At 47.4% G+C, this 27,935-nt stretch overlaps 2 protein-coding genes across 4 annotated transcripts; one reads left to right on the top strand and one right to left on the bottom strand.

The window, feature by feature from the left end:
* Window positions 1–284: 284 nt before the first annotated feature.
* On the bottom strand, window positions 285–10,287 carry LOC307225201 (C-type lectin domain family 1 member B-like). Its single transcript, XM_079993063.1, has 6 exons — window positions 9,903–10,287; window positions 6,872–6,970; window positions 5,294–5,392; window positions 3,337–3,488; window positions 2,421–2,563; window positions 285–893 (listed from the first exon to the last, which is right to left on the bottom strand). Exons 1-6 carry the CDS (start codon window positions 10,132–10,134, stop codon window positions 770–772), a joined length of 849 nt encoding a protein of 282 aa, XP_079849189.1. The 5' UTR covers window positions 10,135–10,287; the 3' UTR covers window positions 285–769.
* LOC307225218 (C-type lectin domain family 1 member A-like) lies at window positions 8,831–27,735 on the top strand. Of its 3 annotated transcripts, XM_079993096.1 has the most exons (7): window positions 8,989–9,045; window positions 12,612–12,745; window positions 18,439–18,525; window positions 20,261–20,359; window positions 22,700–22,854; window positions 25,332–25,474; window positions 27,444–27,734. In XM_079993096.1, exons 2-7 carry the CDS (start codon window positions 12,646–12,648, stop codon window positions 27,562–27,564), a joined length of 705 nt encoding a protein of 234 aa, XP_079849222.1. In that variant the 5' UTR covers window positions 8,989–9,045; window positions 12,612–12,645; the 3' UTR covers window positions 27,565–27,734. The 3 variants fall into 3 exon arrangements, with proteins under 3 accessions (XP_079849223.1, XP_079849222.1, XP_079849221.1); XM_079993097.1 differs by lacking the exon at window positions 12,612–12,745 and having other exon boundaries at window positions 8,831–9,045; window positions 27,444–27,735; XM_079993095.1 differs by lacking the exon at window positions 8,989–9,045 and having other exon boundaries at window positions 12,221–12,745.
* Window positions 27,736–27,935: the final 200 nt, after the last annotated feature.

Below are 27,935 nucleotides of genomic sequence, written 5' to 3'. Positions count from 1 at the left end.
CAGGCACACCTTGGTTCTGGGTCCTCTTCTGTCCTCCTGCGTGTGAGGGGAGCACCCTGTTGCAACAGCTTTAATAAAGATCAGGCTTACTAGCTGCTTTGCTTCTCAATATTCTCTGGCTGGCCTCTGTTATTTTCTCCTACCAATAGGGAACCTACGTAAGGACTCTATATGGGCTCTTGGGTACCCCATAAGGGAAAAAAGGGCACATTTTTTTTACAACACCACTGAGCATCAGTCTCAGGGCAACCTGAGAGAGATCAACGGCCGAGATCTGTGGAGGCAGTATAATACACATTTATTTTTAACATCTATTGACTTATTCTTCCAGATCACCCCCCCCCATCTGTCAGGATCACAGAGCGGTTTACCATAAGCACATGAGAACGGCAACGAAAACATCAACAAACCAATGGCCAAGCCGATGCACGGCTGGCCAAACAGTAAAAAGAACGGCCACAACTGGATTTCAGCGGTAGACGGGGAGTTTGCATTTCGGCAGATCTCGCCCAGCACAACTCCAAAGGCCGAAGCGAAAAGAGAAGTCTTAAGGGGCAGAGGTAGAAGCTCACTAGCGGAGGCGGATGACTTCTCCGGCCGTTGCAGAGAGAGCAGCTTGTGTCCCTGGCAGAGACAGTGGCCGGAACACCAGGCCCACACTGTGCGCCTTCGTAGGGTAAGATGTGCCCCTTTACGAGAGTTGTCCATGGATGCTGTTTTTGTGAGCGCCTCTAGAGAGGGGTGCCTGGACCCGGGATTGCCGCTTGCTTCATTCCACCGACTTCTTGCACAGACACTGGTGCTTGCTGCTGCATTCAAAGATGTACGAATCGCCATTTCTGAAGTTGACGCAGATTTCCACCATGGCGGAGACGTGCTGCCAGCCTCCAGACCTGTTAGGGATAAGGAAGCTTAGCCTATTTTATTTTTTAATGCAATTCCTGGGATTGGGGAAGCAGGCTGCCATAGCGAATGGGAAGAATCTGCTGCAAGCAGAGATTGTGGGAGATAGCTGCAATTCGCACAGCAAGGAGCTACTACTAAAGCATTTGCTAACAGCTACCTGCCTAGTTGAAGGGACGCGGGTGGCGCTGTGGTCTAAACCACTGAGCCTCTTGGGCTTGCTGATCAGAAGGTCGGCGGTTCAAATCCACACGATGGGGTGAGCTCCCATTGCTTGGTCCCAGCTCCTGCCAACCTAGCAGTTCGAAAGCACGTCAAAGTGCAAGTAGATAAATAGGTACCGCTCCGGTAGGAAGGTAAATGGTGTTTCCGTCCGCTGCTCTGGTTCGCCAGAAGCGGCTTAGTCCTGCTGGCCACATGACCCGGAAGCTGTACGCCGGTTCCCTCGGCCAATAAAGCGAGATGAACCCCACAACCCCAGAGTTGGCCACGACTGGACCTAATGGTCGGTGGCCCCTTTACATTTACCTGCCTAGTTGTGGCTTCTGCATCCGCTATTACAAGCTGGTTTTAAAAAGCTTTATTCATAACCAGAGAAACGGACCTACCAACTCTAGGTTCTCAGAGGGGAAGCGGAAATTTTGGGCTACACAACTGTCTGGCGGGTCTTGTGTTTTTTATTAGCTTATTTAAGGACACAGCCTCACGGGTGGCAAATTCCACCCAATTATGATTTTGCCTTTCACTGTTTTTCCATTATATGAGTTTTTCATCCCCTGTTTATGTCTTGCCTTTGAATATTGATGTATTGCCTCTTTTGAATGAGTTTCTTCTAAATACAGTGGTACCTCGGGTTACATACGCTTCAGGTTACAGACTCCCCTAACCCAGAAATAGTACCTTGGGTTAAGAACTTTGCTTCAGGATGAGAACAGAAATCGTGCTCTGATGGCACGGTGGCAGTGGGAGGCCCCATTAGCTAAAGTGGTGCTTCAGGTTAAGAACAGTTTCACGTTAAGAATGGACCTCCGGAACAAATTAAGTACTTAACCCGAGGTACCACTGTATATAGTGCGTTCAGTCAAACCTTGGTTGTTGAGCGTAATCCGTTCCGGAAGACCGTTTGACTTCTGAAACGTACGACAACCGAGGCGCGTTTTCCGATTGGTTGCAATAACGTCCTGCACTTGAGTGGAAGCTGCGTTGGATGTTCGGGTTTCGAAAAAGGTTCGGAAACCGGAGCATTTACTTCTGCGTTTCTGGCGTTCGGGAACCAAAACATTCGAAAATGGAGCCGTTCGAGAACTGAGGTTTGACTGTACTGTTGTAAGAAATCCCCAGAGAGACCCTTGGCCAATGGAGCTACTCCCTGCGCTCAAAGGACTTGCGTAGATCTCCGAGAGCCCTCACAACAGGACAGTCTTTTCATCATTATTATTAAGTCAATATTATATGTAGGCAAAACCATTATACATCAAACACCCTTGCTTCTAATGCAGAAAAAGGAGGAGACTCACATCCTGATGTGGAGATTTGCCCCATCGGCCCACTTCCAGATTCTATCGGACGTGTTGTAGATCAGGCCGATCCAGTAGCTTCCACCTCGGAGCCGGTTGTTGTGCATCATGAACCAGTCCACCGTCTCCGACAGCAGGAATTCCTGTGGGAGAAGGAACCCCCAAGGCCTATCATGCGGGGCGCATCATGCAGGGCTGCCAGAATTTTGCAGGGAGCACACAGGGGCGTCTTACCCATAGAGGCTAGCATTGCAGGAGTTTGGACTAGAAGACCCTCGAGGTCCCTTCCAACTTGACAGTTCCATGTTTTTAAGAAATTGCAAGCACAATATATGAGGTCCCAACATGCAATGAGCCCGAAAAGAGTGTCAGGGTTGCGTGTGAGAACTGCACACCTATCGGCGAGGTTTATGCAATTTCTGCCGTAGGCACACGCCCCTACATTTCTGAGCACAATTCAAAGTGTTGGTGCTGACCTTTAAAGCCCTAAATGGCCTTGGTCCAGTAGACCTGAAGGAGCATCTCCACCCCCATCGTTCTGCCCAGACACTGAGGTCCAGCGCCAAGGGCCTTCTGGCAGTTCCCTCACTGTGAGAAGCCAAGTTACAGGAAATCAGGTAGAGGGCCTTCTTGGTGGTGGCACCCTCCCTGTGGAACGCCCTCCCGTCAGATGTCAAAGAGAACAACAACTACCAAACTTTTAGAAGACATCTGAAGGCAGCCCTGTTTAGGGAAGCTGTTAATGTTTGATGCATTACTGTATTTTAATATTTGGTTGGAAGCCGCCCAGAGTGGCTGGGAAGGCCCAGCCAGATGGGCGGGGTATAAATAATAAATTATTATTATAATATTATTATTACCCCCTACCCCGTGCCAGAGCAGGAACCCCACACCCCCAACTCCAAAGAGCTTTCACCATTTCTCCTTCGGTGCTCCCGATCAAGAGGCCGCTTTTGAGGGACTTGCAGTGCTTCAAGCAGTCTCTCCAGGACATGGGTTTGGTGGTATGCAGGTAGCAGCTGTCTCCCCATTGCATCCAGTGCTGTTTGCAAGACTTGCACGTCAGGGCTGTGGAGATAAAGCACAAGGATGGGCGGGAGGGAGGTATTTAAGAGGTATTTGGTTAAGAAAGCCCAACAGAGGCTCCATCTCCTCAGAGTGTTGCGGAAGAAGGATGTCAATCAACATTTGATGATCTCCTTCTACAGTGGTGCCTCGCAAGACGAAATTAATCCGTTCCGCGAGTCTCTTCGTCTAGCGGTTTTTTCCGTCTTGCGAGGCATTCGTCTTGCGGGGCACCACTGTACTGGTCAACAGTAGAAAGTGTCCTTTCATACTGCATCACGGTGTGGTACGCTGGTTTGACATCAACTGATAGGAAGTGCCTACAGAAGGTGGTGAATACAGAACAAGATATTATGGGCTGTCCCGTGAATCCGCTGGAAGACATCACGGAAGAACGTTGCCTCAGGAGAGTAAGGAAAATTCTCAGGGATGATTCACACCCTGGCCGGCACTTTCTTGATCTCCTGCCCTCAGGCAGAAGATATAGAATATAAAAACACGCTGATTCCCGGACCGTCCGTGGGCCGGATCTGGTGCCCGGGCCTTAGTTTGCCTACCCTTGAGCTATAGCGTATAAGCTAAACTGGGCACGAGCATCGTGCCTCCCCACTTAAGCTGGGCAGAAATCTTCCTGGTGCTTGGGAAAGAGGTGCCAGGCTTTAATACTTCAGCGCTCTAATTTACTGGGAACATTTAGGGAACTAGCCTCGTACCCGTAGTCCCCTGACCGTACGCCACTGCATTATTGTCAAATTATTTTTTCCCTTTGCAGAGCACAAGTGATGTGGCATTCTTGCAGGGCGACATCAATTCTCCCTGGAGCAAGCTGGACCTCGGATATCCCTAGAAAAGTCAGGAAAACCAGCGCCAGGAGGGTCGGCAAAGTCTGGCTCCTTCACAGCCTGGCTGGGGAATTCAGAGGCTGGTGGTGCAGATCCAGACCCAGGGACTCCTCATAAATGCACCTGTTATGTACTGAGCTGAATAGGATCCAAAATACAGCAGTCTGATTGGTCCTAGAACAATAGGATTCAGAATGCAGCAGTCTGATTGGTCCACAGGAGCCACCCAGTCCAGCTCCAGGTGGAAGTGAATCTGCAACCTGATTGGCCTACAGGAGAATCCTGGAAATAGCCAATCACGTGGGGCCCATTGTGTAAATAATGTATATAAAGCAGACATTCTGGGGGAACCTCCATTCCTCCTCACCACTATGAGCTGAATAAAGAGCATGAAATCCACTCTCGACTCTGAGTATATTTCAGCACTAGAACTTCGTCAATGAGAAGCAAGGGCTGCTTATTTGCCAGAGACTAATTGGTTTCGCTGGGACGTGGGTGGCGCTGTGGGTAAAACCTCAGCGCCTAGGACTTGCTGATCACATGGTCGGCGGTTCAAATCCCCGTGGCGGGGTGCGCTCCCGTTGTTCGGTCCCAGCGCCTGCCAACCTAGCAGTTTGAAAGCACCCCCGGGTGCAAGTAGATGAATAGGGACCGCTTACCAGCGGGAAGGTAAACGGCGTTCCGTGTGCTGCGCTGGCTCGCCAGATGGAGCTTGTCACGCTGGCCACGTGACCCGGAAGTGTCTGCGGACAGCGCTGGCTCCCGGCCTCTAGAGTGAGATGAGCGCACAACCCTAGAGTCTGTCAAGACTGGCCCGTACGGGCAGGGGTACCTTTACCTTTACCTTTAATTGGTTTCGCCATTTTACTAATTCCCACTGGTTTCCCTGTTGCATCTCTCCTGCAATAACGATTGCCACTATTGCTTTAATAAACAGGGGGAGAAAATATCGAGAGCTCTTCTCACTTCTGCCTTCTGCTTGCTGCTGAACGGCCATCTTCAGCCTCTTCTCTGAGCGCTGCAGCTGTTGAGATTCGGCAGTCATTTCTGTCGCCACGTGTGTGTCTGAAATGAAAACGTATTTCTCTCTGTATGTGTGGTTTTTTAAAATAATAATAATAATGTTAATGGAGAAATCTGAGGGCTCCCTTGGACAAAAAACAAGGACACCAGGCAGGAATACCAGAGCTAAACAGCAGCCAGTAGGCTTGGTCTTTATTGAAGACTGTCGCGACAGGACTCCCACCTGCCACCAGGTGGAACAAGATGAAGCCCCAAACAAAAGAGAACCCAAACTTTTATTAGGTGCTGATCCCCATGTTACACCCCGCAAACTACATCACTAATACATCATGGTTGCATCATGAAAGGGGAGGTCTGGTGGCAGGAATCTGAGCATCCTGGACCCTGCCCCATGGTTCCCCTTGCCCCCCACCAAACACCCATCAAGTGTAACAAAAAAGATATTTACATTTCCCTGTTTTCCAGCCAAGTTAATCCCACCCTTTTGTCTCCATCGGGGTTTGTTATTTCTGGAATGGCTACCTGTCTGGCACTCGGGTATCAGGATGCCAGGGATTATCACTCAGGCAGAAGGGCTGCTGAGTAGCTGAGCTCACATGTCTATATGAAATTTTCCTAGTGAGCCAGTACATAGAGACATTTATCAGTGAATTCTTACATTTCGTAACGTGCAGCAGAGGCCCTTTGAATAGATAGGAAGAAATTGTGATGAAGTGTTTTGGGGGACAAATCACAAAAGTCACAAAAGTGATTGTGTTGATTTTGGTAGTGGGCTGCATGTGCATGATATCTGCTGCCCCAACCTATACATAAATTCCTGCAACAATAATAATAAATTTATTGCACTGGGGCAACAGAGCACTTTCCTTCTGCAAACGTAAAGGTAAACTGCTTGAAACTCTCCTGACTGCCAGTCTTGTTAACTTGCCCTTGGACTGCAGAATAATAATAATAATAATAATAATAATAATAATAATAATAATAATAATTGTTATGTACTGAAGTTCTCACCCTGGGCCAGCAGGGGGATACTGTAGACAGTTATGCAAATGAAGGATCGAAAGTGACCTTCAGTGATTGGATAGTTTGTATGCAAATGAAGGATCGAAAGTGACGTTCAATGATTGGATAATTTTAGAAAGTTGCTACAGTAACGTTGTACTGGAGCTCTATATAAGCAGGCTGACTCAGCTCTTCAGTTCAGTTCTGTTCTGGCCTCTTAACAAGAGCTGTTTGAAGAATCGCTGTGTCGTCTGATATGTTCACCCACAACTTAACAACAACAACAACAACAATAATAATAATAATGCCCTTGAGTTCTGCAGTCCCAGAGCCAGTTAACGATAGAGAACGACGCGCTGCATCATGGATCATGCAGCCCAGCCCCTTTATGATTATTTCCACCCCAAACAGGGCAGCGAGTGCCCGCTCTAGGGCAGCGTGCAGGCCCCAGAGGAAGGGAGACCCGGGTTGGGGGTGTCAGAAGCCTCTTTCGAAGCCCCACCCCACCCCGGTACTCACAATTGTAAATCAAAATGAGCAGAGTGCAGAACAAGGCCAAGGAAATAGCCACCAAGAGCAGCGCCCAGATTTGCCACCAGGTGGAGATGCCCAAAACATCTGCGGAGGGAAAAGGAGAAGCATTAGAAGCACGCCCGTTCTGCTTTGCTGCCTGGCACGCCGAGGCCTCTGAAGAATTGCAGAATTGCAGAGTGGGAAGGGGACCCTCAGAGGCCATCTAGTCCAACCCCTCGCAGTACAGGAACAAATACAGAAATGCAATAGTGTCATACCTTGGCTTGCAGACGTTTCGGGTTGCGCGATCTCGGGTTGCGCACTGTGATAGGAATTTTGAGGTCTTGGATATATGTTAAATGTTCATAAGTGTACCAACCAAGCACGTACATAGATCAGCACAGGAAGACCAACCTGGAACCATTTTGACTCCAAAACTGAGCAAATGTTTTCTCTGCAAGGTCAAAGTGGGAAACCTCCCATTGTCTCTTTCTTCACAAATCCTGTCTTAAGGGTACATTTAAGATACGAATAGGGTGTGAGCCTGTGACCTGGCCCAGGAACTAAGTATTTATCATTACAAAAGACTGGCCAGGCTCCCCAGGAAATCCAATCAAGTGACCTGCCAGACAGGAGAAAAACAACATTCAAATTTCTGTTTTAGACCTGCCTTTTCTGTGATGTAGGTATGATGTACCTGAGGGGTATTCTTAGGTTGCACCCCTTCTGTGATGTATGTATGATGTTTCTGGGGGTGGTCTGGATCTACAGGGTGGCAATTTCAAAAGTCTTTATAAGGCCTTGCGCACCATTGTTCTGGGTTCCTCCTCCCTCCTGTGTATGGTGAGTGAGGACCCTGTTGCAACAGATCAATAAAGATCCAGCTTACTAGCTGCTTTGCTTCTCAATATTCTCTGGTGGGCCTCTGTTATCTTCTCCTACCAATAGGGAACCTATGTAAGGACTCTGTAAGGGCTCTTGGATACCCCATAAGGGAAAAGGGCAATTTTTGTTTACAACAGCACCGCGCCGAACCCGAAAGTACTGAAACGGGCTACTTCCAGGTTTCAGCGCTTGCTAAATCGCACTATGTGCATGTGCAGAAGCGCTAAATTGCGCTTTGCGCATGCGCAGAACCGCTGAATCACAACCGCGCAGGCGCCTGCACGGATCACGTTCGCAACCCGAACATCCACTGTATAGTTTGTTTGTTTTTAAGGTGGGGGCATACTCTTCAGCATTTCTCCGATGGAAACAGAGACGTCCTATATAATAATAATAATAATAATAATAATAATAATAATAATAGTTTTACTATTTATACCCTGCCCATCTGACTGGGTTGCTCCAACTTTTTCTGGGAGGCTCCCAACATAGACGAAAACACAATAAACATTTAAAACCTTCCCTATATGTACAGGGGTGCCTTCAGATGGCTTGGGGGGGGTCACAAATCTCCATATCCTCCAATATTTCTCTGATGAAAAATAGAAACGTCCTAAGGAAAAGGGGGATCAAATCAGAAACGGATTTTCGAAATCTGGGACTGTCCCTGGAAAATAGGGACACTTGGAAGGTCTGGAATCTCAGAATTGCAGAATGGGAAGGGGACCCCACAGGTCATCTAGTCCAGCCCGCTGTAGTACGTAAACAAAGACATAAATATAATGTTGTTGGTTTTTGTATATATAAAAGGTAGTGGGCGAATTAAGCCAGGATGGGGTGCGGGGAACAGAGTCCTAAAATCCCCACCCACTGGGACGCTGCTATTGTTACTTTCTGTTTTGCAGAGTTACCGTATTTTTCCATGTATAAGACTAGGTCCCCCCCCCCCTAAAAAATATTATCCAGAATTTGCGGGCATCTTATACACGGAGGCCATCTCCGCCCATTTTCTTAAACCGGAGTCCCCCCCAAATAGGGGTCTTCTTATACATGGGGGCATCTTATAGACGAAAAAATACGGTAGCTGTATAATCCGGTATTTTAACAGGAAGAATTCTGCTTTCGGAGGGAGCCGTGTGAGGACCTGCTAAACTCAACCGAAATAAATAAAATAAACAAAGAGTTGCTGATAGAAATGATGTACAGGGTCGGAGCCGTAGAAGAAAGACAGCAGCCGATCCAGACCTCTGGCTTTAAATCGGCCTTCCTCAACCAGGCTTCAAAGAGCCAGGGAGGTAAAGCAGATAATGATGATGTGGATGTCTAATAATAATAATAATAATAATAATAATAATTTTTATTTATACCCCGCCCTCCCCAGCCAAGGCTGGGCTCAGGGCAGCTAACAAGCAATAATGAAAACAAGTTGAATGAATACAACTTAAAAACAAGATTAAAATACAGGAGGAGAAAGGAAAAAGAAAAAAGAAATGGAAAATAAATAAAAATTTATACCGCGGTACCTTGGTTTGCATACGTCTTGGTTTGCATACATTTTGAATTACAAACATATCAAACCCGGAAGTGCATGTCCCAGTTTCTGACCTTTATTATTATTATTATTAGAACCCATTTTTGGGGGGATTACCAACAAATTTATTTGGGGAGGCCCCACTGGCGAAAGCGCGCCTTGGGTTACAACCTGTTTCGGTTTACGAACGGACCTCCGGAACGGATTATGGTTGTGAACCAAAGTAGCACTGTATATGTCAATCAATCAATCAATCAATCAATCAATCAATGCATGCTCCCCAGAGATCTTGGAGGGCGGTAAATGAAATAAAAAACGCAAACCCAAAATAAAAAATGGGGAATCTCAAGGGAGCAGGAACCTCCGGAACGGATTATGGTTGTAAACCAAAGTACCGCTGTATATATCAATCAGTCAGTCAGTTAGTCAATCAATCAATCAATCAATCAATCAATCAATCTGCATGCTCCCCAGAGATCTTGGAGGGCGGTAAATGAAATAAAAAACCCAAACCCAAAATAAAAAGCGAGGAATCTCAAGGGTCTTGGGGATGTGTGGCTGACCCTTGTCGCCCGGGTCGCCCGCTGCCACACTGAGGTGCGCGCCCCACCTGCCCCTCACCTGGGGGGCCGGGGATCTTGTCCTGCAGGGCCCAGGAGACCCAGGAGGGCCGGCTGGGGGGCTTGGGCAGCCCCCGGCGCAGCTGGGGCGAAGACTTGCTCCAGAAGGCCGGTCCTTTTGGGGGGGTCCTCACCTCCGCCGAGCGGGACTTGGCGCTCAAGACCTGGGACTTGGCCTGGAGGCTGGAGGCCGGGACCACCTTGGCCCCCGGGGGCCTGGGCTCCAGGGGCATCTCGGGGCCTCTATGGGGCAAGGGGGGGGGTCCGGGAAGAGGCTTCAGGGACCCCTTTGCAGGGGGTGGGTGGGGGTCAGGAGAAGGGGGCTCTTGCTGGGTGGCAGAGGGTGCCCCCTAAAAGCAGAGGCCTGGGCGGGGTCGACCCGGGTCAGGCCTAGCTGGGGGTGGGTGGGGGGCACAGCCTGGCAGCGGGGGGACGGGGGGGGGGACGGGATTCAGACCCCGATTCTATTGATTCTCCAGGGTCCCAGATATCTATTGTTATGGTTTTTAATGTCTTGACATTTTAATGTATTCTTAATCTTTTGTTGGAAGCCGGTCAGATGGGTGGAGTATAAATAAATAAATAAGTAGTTGTTGTTGTTGTCGGGTATAAATAAATAAACAAACAAACTGTTGTCGGGTATAAATAAATAAATAAATAAAGTACAGAAAGAATGGAAAATCTTTAAAGAGTATTTGGAAAAGCATTACAACAACAAATACCTCCTGGCAGAAATAGAATGGTCCTTGCAAAACAACAAATATAATGTTTTTTGCTATCGGAAGAAAACAAGGAAAGAAATACAATAAGATTGCAAAAATTGTAGAAATAATAATACAATGAGTCTAATCGGAAGCCAAATGTGTTTGTTTTGTCTTCTTTTTTCCTTTCCCCCCTTCTTTTTACTTTTTTTGTGTGTGTCTCCTTTCTTGGTCTTTCTCTTTTTGATACGTTAAGAAAGCGATAAAGAGCTAAAAGTGTAATATGGAAACTTCAGTAAGTCAAAAGTGATGTTGTGTAATTTTCTATTACTATTTGTATATTGTTAGAATAGGTTAATTGTAATGAATTGGTGTAGGAACTGAAAAAATAAAATAAATAAAGCTGGGGAAGCCAAGGTTTCGGGACGTCCCAGAGAGCCATGTTGCCAAGGTTTCTGCATGGACCGGGGTTGGGATGGATGACCCTTAGGGGTCCCACTTCCAAAAATCTTCTAGGATCCTTTAGATAAGTTTTTTCCCTCTCTCAGGGATAGACCCCACGATAAGAGGAGAAATTCAGGGGTCCCTTTGGTGGGAAAGCGGTGACATTTTTAAATGTGAGAATTTGATGCGAGCGCCCGGCAAAACATGGCTGACGTGGTCTCACAAAATGGCTGCCGGGAGGCCCTGAAGGGGCACAAAATGGCTGCCGTTTCTGGAAGGCGCCAAATGGCGTTTTGTGGCATTAAATGGAGTTTTTCCTTAGGTTGCCCTTTTCTTCTCCCCACCCCCCACCCTTTCTTTTGGCACGGACATAAATAAAATAAAGTAAAATAAAATAACCCAGAAAAACATTCTCCTGCAACCTGGCCTTTGGCCTTTCACTATTGTCTCTGGCCTTTTAAAAGCCGGACGGGATGTTTTAAATAAATGCATTTCTTCCACTTTGCATTCATTCATTCATTCATTCGATGCATCTTTTTAAAGGACTTTTCCTTCCATGCTTTCGTGGGTTTTGCAAGCCTGTTTTTGTGTCGCAAGATAAGAGCAAGCGGCCAACCCCATGAACGAAACAAACCGATTTCGTCTATTCGTTCTTCATTTTATTGGTCGTTAGGCATTTATTCGCTCGGCGTTATTTGAGGTTTATTTGTTTGCAATCGTCATTTATTTATTTATTGATTGATCGCCGTTTTTATTTAACTCTTTATCATCTGTTTATTCACCATTCCTCACTTATTTATTCATTTATTTTATTGATTTATTTTATTCTATTTCAGAGCTCTCCATCATTTAGGGAAGTTTTTAGTGTTTGATGGATTTATCGTGCTTTTAATATTTGGTTGGAAGCCGCCCAGAGTGGCTGGGGAAGCTCAGCCAGATGGGTGGGGTATGAAAAATAAATTATTATTATTATTATTATTATTATTATTATTATTATTATTATTACTTTCGCATTCAACTTTAACCCAGTGTTGCTGGGGGATTTTTGGCGGGGGTTTTTTTTTGGGGGGGGGATTGTTTGTTTTTTCGTCTTCTGTGGGGCCGCTGCAGAGGTGCATTGTGGGAAATGTAGTCCCTCGTCCGTCCGTCCCCCCACCAGATTTGAGGCCCTGAGGAGACATCTGTGAATTTATTTATTTCTGCCTTCTGTGGGGCCGCAGGGGTGCATTGTGGGAAATGGAGTCCGCCACCCCACCAGGTTCAACGCCCTGAGGGATTCGCCGGCGCCTGGGAACTACAACTCCCATCCTGCCTCCCTTTCCCCAGGCTGAGGCTGCCCCCCCCCTTGTGGCTGTGCCCTGAAGCCCCACAGAAGAAGCCCCTCTTTCCAAGCAGGTCTTCCTGGGGAGCAGCAGCCTGCTCCCTTTCCCCGGTTCTGAGTGCGAAAGGCGGGCGCCTTTAGTCCGCGGTTCAGCCTCGCAGGGTGCCTGAACCCTTTTTTGGGGGGCCACAAAGACTCTCCTTGTTCCTCGGGAGGTTTATTTGGGGGGGGGGTTGGGGGGCAGGTGCGGTCATCGGAAGGCGCCCCCCGGAAGACCCATGCTCAACGTCGCCCGCTCGGCGCGCTCTTTCCGCTCTAACACTCCCGACAGGTCACGGGTCACCATCGCCAGCAGAAAACGCCTGGAGGATGAAGAGGGTGAGGAGGAAGGCGGCCGAGCCTGCTGTAAACAAAAATTGCCCTTTTCCCCTTATGGGGTACCCAAGAGCCCATATAGAGTCCGGACATAGGTTCCCTATTGGTAGGAGAGAATAACAGAGGCCAAGCAGAGAATATTGAGAAGCAAAGTACCGTATTTTTTGCTCTATAAGACTCACTTTTTCCCTCCTAAAAAGTAAGGGGAAATGTGTGTGCATCTTATGGAGTGAATGCAGGCTGCACAGCTATCCCAGAAGCCAGAACAGCAAGAGGGATTGCTGCTTTCACTGCACAGCGATCCCTCTTGCTGTTCCGGCTTCTGAGATTCAGAATATTTTTTTTCTTGTTTACCTCCTCCAAAAACTAGGTGCGTCTTGTGGTCTGGTGCATCTTATAGAGCGAAAAATACGGTAGCTAGTAAGCCTGATCTTTATTGATCTGTTGCAACAGGGTGCTCCCCTCTCATGAAGGAGGGAGGAGGAACCCCGAAAAATGGCGCGCAAGGCCTTATAAAGACTTTTGAAATTGCCACCCTGTAGATCAAGACCACCCCCAGAAACATCATACATACATCACAGAAGGGGTGTAACCTAAGACCACCCCTCAGATACATCACACCTACATCACAGAAAAGGCGGTCTACAGCAGAAATCTGAGTGCGTTGTTTATCTCGTCTGACAGGTTACCTGTTTAATGGTCACTTGATTGTATTTCCTGGGGAGCCTGGCCAGTCTTTTGTAATGATAAATACTTAGTTCCTGGGCCAGGTAACAGGCTCACACCCTATTCATATCTTAAATGTGCCCTTAAGACAGGATTTGTGAAGGAAATGACAATGGGGAGGCTTTTCCACTTTGACCTTGCAGAGAAAACATTTGCTCACTTTAGGAGTCAAAATGGTTCCAGGTCGGTCTTCCTGTGCTGATCTATGTACGTGCGGTTATGAACATTACCATATATCTAAGACCTCAGGAAGGAAGGAGCACGCAGCGGGCCTGCGGAACTCCCTGCCATGCGTATGAAGATGATGGGTTTTTCGGAGCTAGCCGATCTGGCCAGGAGAGTCCGTGATCACCAGGAAGAAGAGTCTTTTAGTTAAATATGTTAAGTTCAACTAATTGGAAAAGCTTGCAAAGAACAGATAGGCTTAGGATTTAAATGCGTAATGTGATGAATTAATATGTTTCATGCTGAATTGGAAAGAAAGAAAGATGTTAAATGATTAAGTTAATTTTATAAGAATACTGGAAAACCGTTAAAATGATATACACTGAAATTCAACCCGGGGGATACAAGAAAGTCACTTAACAATGTTAATAAGATTAGTCTTAATAAGGTTATGATCTATGTTTGTTTGTCTGTCTGTTTGTTTGTGTGTTTAAAATTTTGTGAACTTTTTTTGAAAACTATTAATTTTCCAAATTTAACACAACACAAAATAACAAAAACATATAACAAGAAAAACAAGAAAAACAAACATACATTCACAGCTTCTTGCAGTTAAAACTCCAAACTGCATTCCATTATTGGGTGACTTCCTCAAATCCTTCCTAACTGATTTTCATTCAATCTCATTTTAGCAATTTTCCAATATCCACTTTCTAATAAAATTAACTTGTTCAAATTACTAACTTCCTTTCTTTTTGTAATATTCTCAATCCATCATTTTATACAATTCAACATAATTTAATCCTGAGCCAAATTTAGCACTTGCAAGTATTTCCACTTATGCTATACTATTATGTTTTACTAAATATTCCTTAAATTTATTCCATTCTCCTTGATGTTCCTCCTTTTTCTGATCGTGGATTCTTCCAGTCAGGTCGGCCAGCTCCAAAAAGTCCAATATCTTCATCTGCCAGTCTTCCACTGTTGGTATTTCCTGTGATTTCCAATTTTGGGCAAGTAAAATTCTTGCTGCAGTTGCGGCATACAAAAACAATTGAACATCCTTTTAAGGCAATCTTCCCATGCTCTTATGGCACAGAGCTCTCCGTCCTGGCGGAAAAGACCGCCCTGTGGCTAATCTTCCGCCATGCAGGCTGATAGATGAGCTTAATTTTTGGGCACCTTGGCAAGAAATTCCGACTTTTGGAAAGGGTGCATACCTTTGCCAAGTTTCTCCGGCGAAAATGGGGACGCCCTGTTCCACGCCAGGAAGCTTCTCCCGCATTAATAATAATAATAATAATAATAATAATAATAATAATTTATTATTTATACCCCGCCCATCAGCCACTCTGGGCGGCTCCCAATCAAGTGTTTAAAACAGTACAGCGTTAAATATTAAAAACTTCCCTGAACAGGGCTGCCTTCAGATGTCTTTTAAAGATAGGAAAGCTGCTTATTTCCTTCACATCTGAAGGGAGGGCGTTCCACAGGGCAGGCGCCACTACCGAGAAGGCCCTCTGCCTGGTTCCCTGTAGCTTTGCTTCTCGCAGGGAGGGAACCGCCAGAAGGCCCTCGGAGCTGGACCTCAGTGTCCGGGCAGAACGATGGGGATGGAGACGCTCCTTTGGGTCCACTGGGCCGAGGCCGTTTAGGGCTTTCAAGGTCAGCACCAACACTTTGAATTGTGCTCGGAAACGTACTGGGAGCCAATGTAGGTCTTTCAAGACTGGTGTTATATGATCTCGGCGGCCGCTCTCAGTCACCAGTATAGCTGCCGCATTCTGGATTAATTGCAGTTTCCAGGTCACCTTCAAAGGCAGCCCCACATAGAGCGCATTGCAGTAGTCCAAGCAAGAGATAACCAGAGCATGCACCACTCTGGCGAGACAGTCTGCGGACAGGTGGAGTCTCATCCTGTGTACCAGATGGAGCTGGTAGACAGCTGCCCTGGACACAGAACTGACCTGTGCCTCCATGGACAGCTGTGAGTCCAAAATGACTCCCAGGCTGCACACCTGGTCCTTCAAGGGCACAGTTACCCCATTCAGGACCAGGGAGTCCTCCACACCTGCCAGCCCCCTGTCCCCCCAAAACAGTACTTCTGTCTTGTCAGGATTCAACCTCAATCTGTTAGCTGCCATCCATCCTCCAACCATTTGATCTCGGCGCACATGCAGACGTCGTAGGCGCATTGACGCCGGCCGCCTTGAGCGAGTTGCAACCTCTCTGCCTCACCTCCCTCGCAGGGTTGCTGCAAAGGAGGCGAATGGGTGAGGGAAGGGATCGTGTGCAACGCCTTCTGCGGATAAATAGAATGAAATAAAATTTTAGCTGTGAGGTGTCAGGGAAAAAGGCAGATGATGATAATAATAATAATAATAATAATAATAATAATAATAATAATAATAGTAGAAACTGTGAGAATGATCAGGAGAGAGTAAATCCTCAAAGGGAATAGAACTCAGGTCAGAGTAAAAATCCGTAGGATTTCTTTTCTTTTCTTTTATTAATATATAAAACTCATACATATACATTTACACAATACACGTTCACAACACACTACCTCATTTTCATAACATAAAACATACCTACATTACTCTATATAATACCTGCCTATACTGCACATATCAACATACCTACACTCCTTCCCCACACAGACAACCACCAAGTCACATGACTTCCAGCTGTTCTTGTTACGCTGCTTTATTTTTCCAACTGGCTTAAACGCATTTCATTATTTCTTTAATCTCTTCTTTTATCTTAACTGTACTCTCCTTTCACTCTAATCATTTTCTGGATTCACTCAGTATCTGTCAGAAATTCTACTTTTTCCACATACATTTTGATGTACAGTGGTGCCTCGCAAGACGAAATTAATCCGTTCTGCGAGTCTCTTCGTCTAGCAGTTTCTTCGTCTTGCGAAGCAAGCCCATTGACGGCTTAGCGGATTAGCGCTATTAGCGGCTTTTAGCGGCTTTTAGCGGCTTAGCGGATAAGCAGATAAGCGGCTTAGCGGCTGAGAAAAACGGGGGGGGGGGGAGGGAAAAAAACCCGCAGGAACTGGCAAGACATTTGCATCTTGCGAAGCAAGCCCATAGGAAATTCGTTTTGCGAAGCACCTCCAAAACGGAAAACCCTTTCGTCTAGCGGGTTTTCCGTCTTGCGAGGCATTCGTCTTGCGGGGCACCACTGTATTCCTTAAAGATAGCCCCCTCCTTATTCACTTTTTGTACCAGATCTCCTATTATCCTCCCTGTTAGTTCGGCAGTATGGAAGTATTCCATCATTTTAGATAACCAGTCTATTTTAGTTGGGACGCTGCTGCTTTTCCAATTTTTGGCAATCAATAACCTTGCCGCCGTAGTTGCATACATAAATATTATTCTGACGGTTCTTTTTATTTCCTCTGACATGATACCTAGGATAAAGGATTCTGGTTTTTCTCCCCAAATGAAAATCTAAACATCTTTCTCAGTTCATTATAGATATTTTCCCAGAATCCCACTATCTCTTTGCACTCCCACTACATATGTAGAAAGGTCCCTGCCCCGTTGTTGCATCTCCAACATACATTACTACAGTTTTTGTACATTTTTGCCAATCTGGCAAAAATCCTTAGGATTTCAGCGTAAGGCTGCACAGTCTTTACCCAGCTACACGGGAGTAAGCTCTGTCGAATACTGTGGGACTTACATTTGAGTTGACCTATAAAGTCTTGACAAGAAAGGTATCAACACTCCAAACAAATGGTTGCCTGTTTGAAGCATCAAAAGTAAAGAATTTAAGGCGACCTTTTCCTTCGAAATTGTAGGAAGGGCTTTCGATTGGTGCAGGTATTTTATTTTCAGGGTAAAGAGGACTCTCTTTTTTAATAATATAACAATAAATTTTTATTTACTGTATTTTTCGCTCTATAAGACGCACCAGACCACAAGGTGCACCTAGTTTTTGGAGAAGGAAAACAAGAAAAAAAATATTCTGAATCTCAGAAGCCAGAACAGCAAGAGGGATCGCTGCGCAGTGAAAGCAGCAATCCCTCTTGCTGTTCTGGCTTCTGTGATAGCTGCAAAGCCTGCATTCGCTCCATAAGACGCACACACATTTCCCCTTACTTTTTAGGAGGGAAAAAGTGAGTCTTATAGAGCAAAAAATACGGTATTTTTTTTTTGGGGGGAAGCTTCTTGATGTAGAATAGGATACCCCTATTTTCCTCGGAGAAATGTTGGAGGGTATGTAGCAGGGAGACATTTCTCACGGCCTATTGGGGTGCATTGGAGCCTTCCGTGCCCAGTATACCAGTGTGAGATACTGGATTTTTTGTGCGTGCAAACTGGGCGGGTGGAACTGTCCCATTTGGAAACATGAGGTTGCATTTGCAGAAATGTGGGCTGATCCATCAGGGCTCTCCTCCTGCTCGGATCCGTAAGCAGAGGGGACACCTCGTGAGTTACAACTCAGGGCATATGGCGGACCTGGGCACCAGGAAACCAAAACCACGCACCATTTCTAGCTCTCTGTAGGTTTAGGATGGGCCGAACCCGGAAACTTCGGAGCTCTTCCATCTACCCCAGTGTTGCCAACTCAGACTTGCAGCAGAGGGGAGCATTTCACATCATATGCTGCCAGCTGCCAGGATCGAACTGGAGTCCTGCATGCAGCCCATGTGCTTGGCTGTATCTCCCTCCCTCGCCATATCTCGGCGGCTTAAGATGCCTGCGTACCTTCATTCTCAAGAGACCAATCTCCCTGGCAACCTGGGATTTCCTCCTCTCACACCTGTCTCTTTCCTTCCCATTTCCAAGACACCAGCTACTGGCGCTCTGCCACCTTTGGCGTCCTGCTCACCTCTGCCATTCTGGCCACGCTGGTGGCACTCATGTGCGTCCAAGGTAAGCGAGTGAGAGGGAAGGGGCTGACCGAGTCCCTTCACCTTAAAGAAAAACACGAACCTCATTTTTGTGTTGGCTTAAGGCATGGGTAGGGGATGCGGGTGGCGCTGTGGGTTACGCCACTGAGCCTAGGGCTTGCCGATCAGAAGGTCGGCGGTTCGAATCCCCACGACGGGGTGAGCTCCCATTGCTCGGTCCCTGCTCCTGCCACCCTAGCAGTTTGAAAGCACGTCAAAGTGCAAGTACCTTCCAGCGGGAAGGTAAACGGCGTTTCCGTGCGCTGCTCTGGTTCACCAGAAGCGGCTTAGTTATGCTGGCCACATGACCCGGAAGCTATACGCCGGCTCCCTCGGCCAGTAAAGCGAGATGAGCGCCGCCGCAACCCCAGAGTCGTCCGCGACTGGACCTAATGGTCAGGGGTCCCTTTACCTTTACTTTAAGGCATGGGTAGGCAAACTAAGGCCCGGGGGCCGGATGTGGCCCAATCGCGTTCTCAATCCGGCCCGCAGATGGTCCGGGAATCAGCATGTTTTTACATGAGTAGAATGTGTGCTTTTATTTCAAATGCATCTCTGAGTTATTTGTGGGGCATAGGAATTTGTTCATTCTTATTTTTTCCCCAAAATATAGTCTGACCCCCCACAAGGTCTGGGGGACAGTGGACCGGCCCCCTGCTGAAAATGTTTGCTGACCCCTGGCTTAAGGCATGGGTAGGGAAACTAAGGCCTGGGGGCCGGATTCAGCCCAATTGCCTTCTCAGTCCAGCCCACAGACGGTCCGGGAATCATCGTGTTTTTACATGAGTAGAATGTGTCCTTTTATTTAAAATGCATCTCTGGGTTATTTGTGGGGCATAGGAATTCGTTCATTATTTCCCCCCCAAAAAAAATATTGTCCGGCCCCCCACAAGGGATTTAAATTAAATTTAACTTTTTTTAAAAAATGCACCAAGTAGGAATGGGATTGGGGCTGCTTCGATGGGAAGGGAGGCTTCACGCTGCCTAACTGAGAGCTACTTGTCCCCTATTGCTTTCACACAAGTAGGAATGGGATCGGGGCTGCTCCGACAGGCAGCGCAACGCCTCCCTTCCCAGCTGAGGGATCCCAACCCAAGAAGCCATGCGTGCCTCCACGCCTCCTGCTCCTTCCCCTTTCGGAGGAGAAATAGAGACGGCAACGGCTAGAGAGGTGCCGCCTGAGATGTTTCCTGCAACGGAAAGGGACTTGCACATAGCCCCTCCCGGGAAAGGCCCTACCTGCAGCGAGTAATTCCCGATTCCTCAGCGAGGCTGCATCGCCACGTGGAGCTGCCCGAGCCGGAACGATTGCGCTCCCCGCTGCTCGCTCTGTCTGCAGCGCCAGGGCAATTGCCGGGCACCGACGGACCGGGTTTAGAACCCTGGTGACCCTGAAACAGCCCAGGGAGCCGTAGTTTGCCGGCTCCTGTTAGAAACCATGGGATCCTTCTGGGTCATCAGGGCAGGGTTAGGTCATCAAATGAACCAATGGCTTCAAAACCAGGGCTGCTTCTTCACCATAGCTGTCAAGTTTTCCCTTTCCTTGCGAGGAATCCTATTCGGAATATAAGGGAATTTCCCTTAAAAAAAGGGAAACGTTGACAGCTATGTTCTTCATAGAGGCAGCCCGTCCTTCTCAGGGGTTTTGTGAGAATGGCACGGATAAATTTGGGTCTTCAGTCTACTCAACCTGTCTTGTCTTTGGTTATCTTTTGAAGTGGACAAGCTGTCGAAACAGGCAGAGAGTCACAAGGACGTGATGGAGCTACAGATCATCATCCTGACTGAAATTCTGAGGCAGCTACAGATCGGCAAAGGTAGATGGGGGCATTGTTTTGTCTCCCCCCTTCTCTTAAACCAGTTTATTCATTCGTTCATTAAAAAAAATATTGTATCACAGGAGAAACAACAGCCAAGGATTGCAAATGGGAAAAGTTTTTAGTAAGAAGGTAATTATTGGTGCCGGAGCTAGTGATTTATCCATTTACAGATAGTGTAAAATATATAGAACACTCTGGACAGAATCGTTGTAATTTGCAGTAAAAGGAAACACAAACCAATAAAGATCCGTGGAGATCTTCTGATCTCCTTGCACCTCCTGCAACCTCCAGCTATTGCAACAAACATCGCCAGGGCCGGATTTGGGTTTGATGAGGCCCTCAGCTCCTGCAGGTAATGGGGCCCTTTCTATGTCCAGCTGTCCTTTGCCAACAACAAATTGTCACTGATTTTTGTGTGTTGAATAAATGCTATATGGACCTCATAGGTATCTCAAGCCATTTGCACATGACAAAAAATGTATTTTATCAAAGTAATGGTTGAATTGATATACAATTAAGAAGATCCTGAAGCTGAGGCTCCAAGACTTTGGCCACCGCAGGAGAAGAGAAGACTCCCTGGAAAAGACCCTGATGTTGGGAAAGATGGAGGGCAGAAGGAGAAGGGGACGACAGAAGACCAGATGGTTGGACAGTGTTCTCAAAGCTACCAGCATGAGTTTGACCAAACTGTGGGAGGCAGTGGAAGACAGGAGTGCCTGGTGTGCTCTGGGGGTCACGAAGAGGCGGACACGACTAAACGACTAAACAACAACAACATATTAATAGTGAAATACAAGTAAGAAGAAGTACAGTGGACGCTCAGGTTGCGAACGTGATCCATGCGGGATGCATGTTCGCAACCTGCAGCGGCGCATCTGCGCATGCGCTGGTTGCGATTTGGCACTTCTGCGCATGCACAAAGAGCAATTTAGGGCTTCTGCAATCTAGTGCTGAAGCCCGGAAGTAACTCGTTCCAGGTTTTGGCGTGTCTGTAACCCGAAAAAGCTCAACATGAGGCGTCTGTAACCCGTGGTATGGCTGTATATTAACAGTAAAATAATTACTAAGCTCTAACTGTATGTAGGTTTTATTTTATTTTATTTTTATCTTATATTTTGGAAATGTATACCCGGTTTTTTTCCCCATTACCGTATTTTTCGCACCATAGGACGCACTTTCCCCCTCCTAAATAGCAAGGGAAAATGTGTGTGCATCCTATGAAGCGAATGCAGGGGGGAGGCAGGCGGGAAAAGCCCCCAAGAGCCGCACACAAGCTTCGTGCGCTCTTGCGGGCTTTTCCCCAGGAGGGAGAAGGGACTGACTGGCCGCATCAGTCCCTTCTCCCTCCTCGGGGAAAAGCCCCCAAGAGCGGCGCCCCCTTTAAAGGCTGCGCGGCTCCCCCCACCTCCCAGAAAAGCCAGGAGAAGCCGCGCAGCCCCTTTAAAGAGCGTGCGGCTTCTGCGGTAGGTGGGGGAAGCTGCAGCAGATTCCCTCCTCCCGGGCTCCCTTTGAAGCCGCAATGTGGGAGGGGAGCAGCTTACACTCGTGTAAGCAGCTCCTCTCCCACTTTCCTGCTTCAAAGCAACTACAGAGGAGGGAAGGAAGGGGACCATGGATCCTCCGCTGCTGACGGCTGCAGCGGAGTCCCTCCTCCGTGATTGCTTTGAAGCAGCAAAGTGGGAGGGGAGCAGCTTACACTCGTGTAAGCAGCTCCTCTCCCACTTTCCTGCTTCAAAGTGGAGGTAATCCACTGCATTTGCGAGCAGAGGATCCATGACTCCGCTTCCTTCCCTCGAAGCAGGGTGCGGGGGTGCAGGGGGAAAAGACGGCAGGAAATAGATGCCGGGCAGGAAGACACAACCACACTTTGACCACTGAAAGTCCATCCCAGCCTCCCCAGATTTCCACTGAGACGGCCAGGCTAATCTCGATGGCCATAAGTCTGGCTCAGCATTATTAACTGGACTTAGATAAGCCATGGTTCCCCTTCCTACCCTCCTCTGAGGCTCGATTTAAAGCAGCAAAGCGGACAGGAGCCACCCGCTTTGCTGCTTTAAATAGTTTAGCGCAACATTTTATTCAGAATATTTTTTTCCGTATTTTCCTCTAAAAACTAGGTGCACCCTATGGCCAGGTGCGCCCTATGGAGCGAAAAATACGGTAAATTTTTATTGGGGGCCCAAGAGAGCGGGGCCCTAAGCTATAGCTTGTTTAGCTTATACGTAAATCCGGCACTGCCTGTCACCATTCCGGCCCATTTAGGGGTAGGGAAGGGGGATAAATGATACTTCTGTACCACTGTCAAGCTTTTCATGCACAACCACCCCCGCCCTTTAGCTATCAACTGCAGTGTGTGCAAGATGCAGTGGTTGCAGCACAAAGATTCCTGCTACCTTTTCCGAGAAAGGAAGATGGGCTGGCGTTCCAGCATGGGCTTCTGCAGAGACGAGTTCTCCTCCCTGGCGGTCATCCACAACGACACAGAACAGATGGTACTGGGGCTTGTCCGGTTTGCTGTGGAGATAGAGATGGGCAAGGCTCGAAAGCTTCAGGGTCCCCCCCCCCATTCCTCACCCCATATCATCTAGCAGTAGTTCAGCTGTGCCCCCACCATATACCGTATTTTTCGCTCTATAAGACACACTTTCCCCTTCCTAAAAAGTAAGGGGAAATGTGTGTGCGTCTTATGGAGCGAATGCAGGCTGAAGCCAGGAAAGCAAGAGGGATCGGTGCGCACTGATCCCTCTTGCTCTCCTGGCTTCAGGGATAGCCGCGCAAAGACTCTTCCGGGCAACGGGAGGAATGCTTTCGCTGCGCAGCGATCCCTCTTGCTGTTCTGACTTCGCTTCACTGGAGAGGTGCTGCGCAGAGAGGGAAAGCTGCGCAGCACCCCTTCAGCGAAGCAGGAGGAGAAACGGAGCCCCTTCCATTTCTCCTCCCGCTTTGCTGGAGAGGCGCTGCACAGAGAGAGAGAGAATACTTTTTTTTCTTGTTCTCCTCTAAAACAAGGTGCGTCTTATGGTTGGGTGCGTCTTATAGAGCGAAAAATACGGCATTATACCTTTAAATCAACCCATTTGATGGCTGGACTGTGTCCTTAGAGAATAATCAGTGATTTAAAAAAAACAACCCAAAACCCGATAGGTACTGTCAGAGCTGCCTCTAGGTCCCAGCTCACAGAGGACCAACGCTAGGCTGTCGTAATGTACAAAAGTCTTTATTGAAGTTCAATTTCCATTTCAAAGCCGCAGCGCGCAACCCGAGGTACTATTTCTGGGTTAGCGGAGTGTGTAACCTGAAGCGTATGTAACCCGAGGTACCACTGTAATGAGTATACTGAGAGATCTGAGAAGGGTTTTCATGTATGCAGACACCACTGCGAGAACACCAATAGCCAAAGGGTGGAAGGGAGAGAATATACACATGAAACTGGAATGGCAGGTGACATTATTGGATTATGTGGAATTGGCAAAAATGACACGGAGAATCAGGAATCGATCCGATCAGAGGTTCAAAAGAGAATGGGATACATGCAGATTATATTTAAAATAACATTGTAATCGTATGAAATCTTTGGCAGGCTTGGAATGACTCCTGCAACGTTATACAAATTATGGATATTGTGGATAAACGTAAGGTAGATATCAAATAATATGTGTCAGAGCTGCCTCTAGGTCCCAGCTCACAGAGGACCAACGCTAGGCTGTAGTAATGTACAAAAGTCTTTATTGAAGTTCAATTTCCATTTCAAAGCCGCAGCGCGCAGCCCTACGTCTTAAACCCTAGATCGGCGAAGTCCCGTCTGAGTCTCCTCCCCTCTGACACCAGTTTAAGATCCTAGCCCTGCTCCACCTTTTCCGCTGCTCTCTCCTCCTCTGGGTCCTCCTGCCCGCTGGGGCATTGCCCTTTCTGGACTCTTCCGACGCTGAGTCGCTTAGCTCCTCCCCCTGCCTTAGGACCCGGTTCCCAATCCTCATTCTCTGCTGTCCCGCGCTCCTGTACATTTGAACTTGCCTCTCGCGCCAACCCAGTGACCTTTCTCCTAACCATTACACTACTTCGGTCACTGCTTCCCTCTTCCGGGATACTGGCCGGATCTGACCTCCCCTCCGTTGTCCGACTTTCTGATGGAGGCGTGGTCAGCCCTGCCTTATCTTCTCTCCCTGGTGGGGAATGCACTGGCCCCGATACTTGGGACTCTTCCCCCCCACTCTGCTCTGGTGGGGAAGCTGGTCCTGATTTCCAGCTACTGCTCTGGGAGTCCCTGCTGCCCCCTTGCTCCTGGGGCGTTCCCCTTGGGAACCCCCTACCCCTGGCCACTGGCGCCCCCTTCTGTGAATCTTCCGATTCGCTGGAGAGGCTCATGGAATCCCTCGGTCCACTGTCCTCTTCTCCTACGCTCCCCTCGGATTCTTCCCCTTCGCTCTCCATCTCCTCTCTTCCCTGTGCCTCTGCTCCTGAGCCCCTGACAGGTACTGTTAGAAGTAAAAATACCAATCTCAAGACTTGAGGCCCTAAACGGCTTCGGTCCAGTACTCGGTCCAGTATACCTGAAGAAGCGTCTCCACCCCCATCTTTCTGCCCAGACACTGTGGTCCAGCTCCAAGAGTCTTCTGGCGGTTCCCTCACTGCGAGAAGCCGAGTTACAGGGAACCAGGCAGAGGGCCTTCTCGGTAGTGGCACCCTTCCTGTGGAATGCCCTCCCTTCAGAGGTCAAGGAAATGGGAGGTCAAGAGGATCTCCGTGGGAGTGATCTGGCCTTGCCGACCCCTGCTTTATTGCTTTCTGCCATCCCTTTGCTCCTCTCCTCCCATGTTTCGCTGAGCTGGTTGCAAGGGAAAAGAGGTAGATTTCTCTTGCCAGGGTCTTGAACTGACAGCTCACATACTTGGGTTTTTGAAAATTAGGTTGAAGGGCAGTGGTGTATCTCCCCTCCTGAAGGCAGGGTGCTTGTGGCTTTGCCTTGCAGAGCTTCCTGAGGTTTGAATCAAGGAAACATTTCCGCCAGCACCGTGGCAAGAATAAATACTACAAATTTTGGATGGGCCTGATGTACGACGTTGTCACGAAGCAATGGAAATGGGCAGATGGCTCTCTCTATCACCCCAAAATGTAAGTGACTCTGGCACCCCCATACTCCCTCACTCATTTGTCACAAGATTGGGTACTCATTATTAAGCTATATTTCATCATCATCATCTTCATTATATTTATGATTTTCAATTTTATACATTTCAGTACAATGGTATCTTGGTTTAAGAACAGCCCTGTTTACTAACTATTTGGTATGCGAACTCAGCAAAACCGGAAGTAGTGTCCCGGTTTGTGAACAGTAGCCGAAAGGTGGAAAGGCACCAGCGGCGAGAGGTCTCATTAAGGAAAGTGCACCTTTAACATGTTAAAAAGCGCGTTTTAATATTTCAAAACTCGACTTCCTTCCCTCTCTTTCTGTGGTTCCTTAATTATTATTTTTTATATTTTCTGTATATTTCAAATTAACTGAATTTGCTCATTTATTCATCTACTTTAAATATATACTCTTATAAAACTGGAGGTTATTACAATAATCCTGCCAGTGTTCTTATCTGTTTACAGTTTACAGTGGTACTTTGGTTCCCAAACAGAATCCGTTCCGGGAGTCCGTTCGCCTCCCCAAACCATACAAAAACCAAGGCGTGGCTTCCGATTGGCTTCAGGAGCTTCCTGCACTCAAACGGAAGCCGCGTCGGATGTTCGGCTTCCAAAAATCGTTCGCAAACCGGAACACTTACTTGCGGCATTCGAGAGCCGATTTGTTCAGGAAATAAGCCGTCCGAGAACCAAGGTACCACTGTACTCGTAAATATTCAATAAACCATGGAGGGGCAGTGGGAGGAGGCAGGCTCCGTGCAAAGTGGTGGAGAAGCAGGGGAAGGAGGGAGGAGTGCTGGAGGAGGCGGCAGTTGCAGTGGGTAGCCTCGAGCGCGGGGATCTTTCAAGGTAGAGTGGACAGGGGGAGCAATGATAGAGTCACGTTTATTACCGTATTTTTCGCTGCATAAGACGCATCTAGTTTTTGGAAGAGGAAAACAAGAAAAAAAAAATTCTGAATCCCAGAAGCCAGGACAGCAAGTGAGATCGCTGTGCACTGATCCCGCTGGCTGCCCTGGCAAGAACCGCACACACGCTCCACGCGGCTCTTTAAAGGGAGCACTGAGCAGAGCCTCCTGCCTGCATTCGCTCCATCAGTCGCACACACATTTCCCCTTACTTTTTAGGAGGGGGAAAGTACGTCTTATAGAGCGGAAAATACGGTATGTGCAGAGCTTGGGGTGCAAGCACACACCACGCAGCCGACCTCGCTTACCTCCCCGCTCTCCCCTCCCCGGACTCTCCCCGGACTCTCCGCCTAGCGTCCTCCACTGCTTGGCGCCCTGGCTCGCTGCACCACTACGCCCAGTGGTAAAGATGGCCCTACGTAGAAATAAAAGGCTGTCCACAATATCTTTGCTTAGTTTTATTTTCAGAAACGTAACCGTCAAAAACTGCAAGCCATCACTCGTGCATAACTTACGGAACATGCAGAACTAGCAAAATTAACAGATAAATTACATGAAAAGGATAACAAAGACAACAACAACAACAACAACAACAACAACAACAACAACAACAATAATAATAATAATAATATTATTATTATTTTATTTATACCCCGCCCTCCCCAGCCAAGACCGGGGAACCATTTACAAGATATATGAAGAAGCAATGTAAAGAATTGGACTCATTGGCAGGGTTTGACTAAATGAACACAATTGTATATAACAAAAAGTAAGACTATATGTATTGGGAAAATTTTGGGAAACAACACACAGGGTGAGTAATATGGAAATAAAACAAAATGGGAATATGGAAAATTGTTAGAGAAATGTTGTTAGAGGATGTATACATGGAAAAACCAATTAATATATATATATATATTTAAAAAAGAGAGAGACCACAGGTGTTCAGCTAAGTAGGTCAAACTGCAAACATGCACCTCTGAGTAGCACCATTGACCTTAAGATAAAGAAAAATCGACATCTTCTCCTTTTCTGTGTTGCAGGCATGGAAATCTGCCTCCCAAGGGCTGCGCCTACCTCCAGAACGGATTGCTTTTCTCCCAGGAGTGTGAGGAATTGGCTTACGCCATGTGTCAGACGGCGCTCCGGTTTGGCTGGAGTTGAGCAGCTGTGGAAGAGGAGAAGGAGGCACAGAAGCCGGTGTGGGTATGTGATTGTGATCCCAACATGTCGTCGGATCAGGACCCCCTCTTCTCCCCCATCTCACGGCAGTGTTGTGGCCGTTTCCCTTCAGAAGTCCCCAGAACATTAAAGTAAATAAATTTTCATTTCTCAGAATGTCTTGAGACTATTGATTCCCCCCCCCCCATTATTTTTTATTGTTTTTCCACATGTTTACAAATCGGTCCAAATTATTTAAATTTAATACAATTTCTTTTTTAAAAAATCAGGTTTTCCACTCCTGTTGCAAACCTACGTCCATTACTTCCTGATGTAGTGACTTCATTCTTTAATAATAATAATAATAATAATAA

This window comes from Podarcis cretensis, assembly GCF_951804945.1.
Source record: "Podarcis cretensis genome assembly, chromosome: 10".
Classification (NCBI taxonomy): Eukaryota; Metazoa; Chordata; class Lepidosauria; order Squamata; family Lacertidae; genus Podarcis; species Podarcis cretensis.
This window is presented reverse-complemented; position numbering and strand designations above follow the sequence as displayed.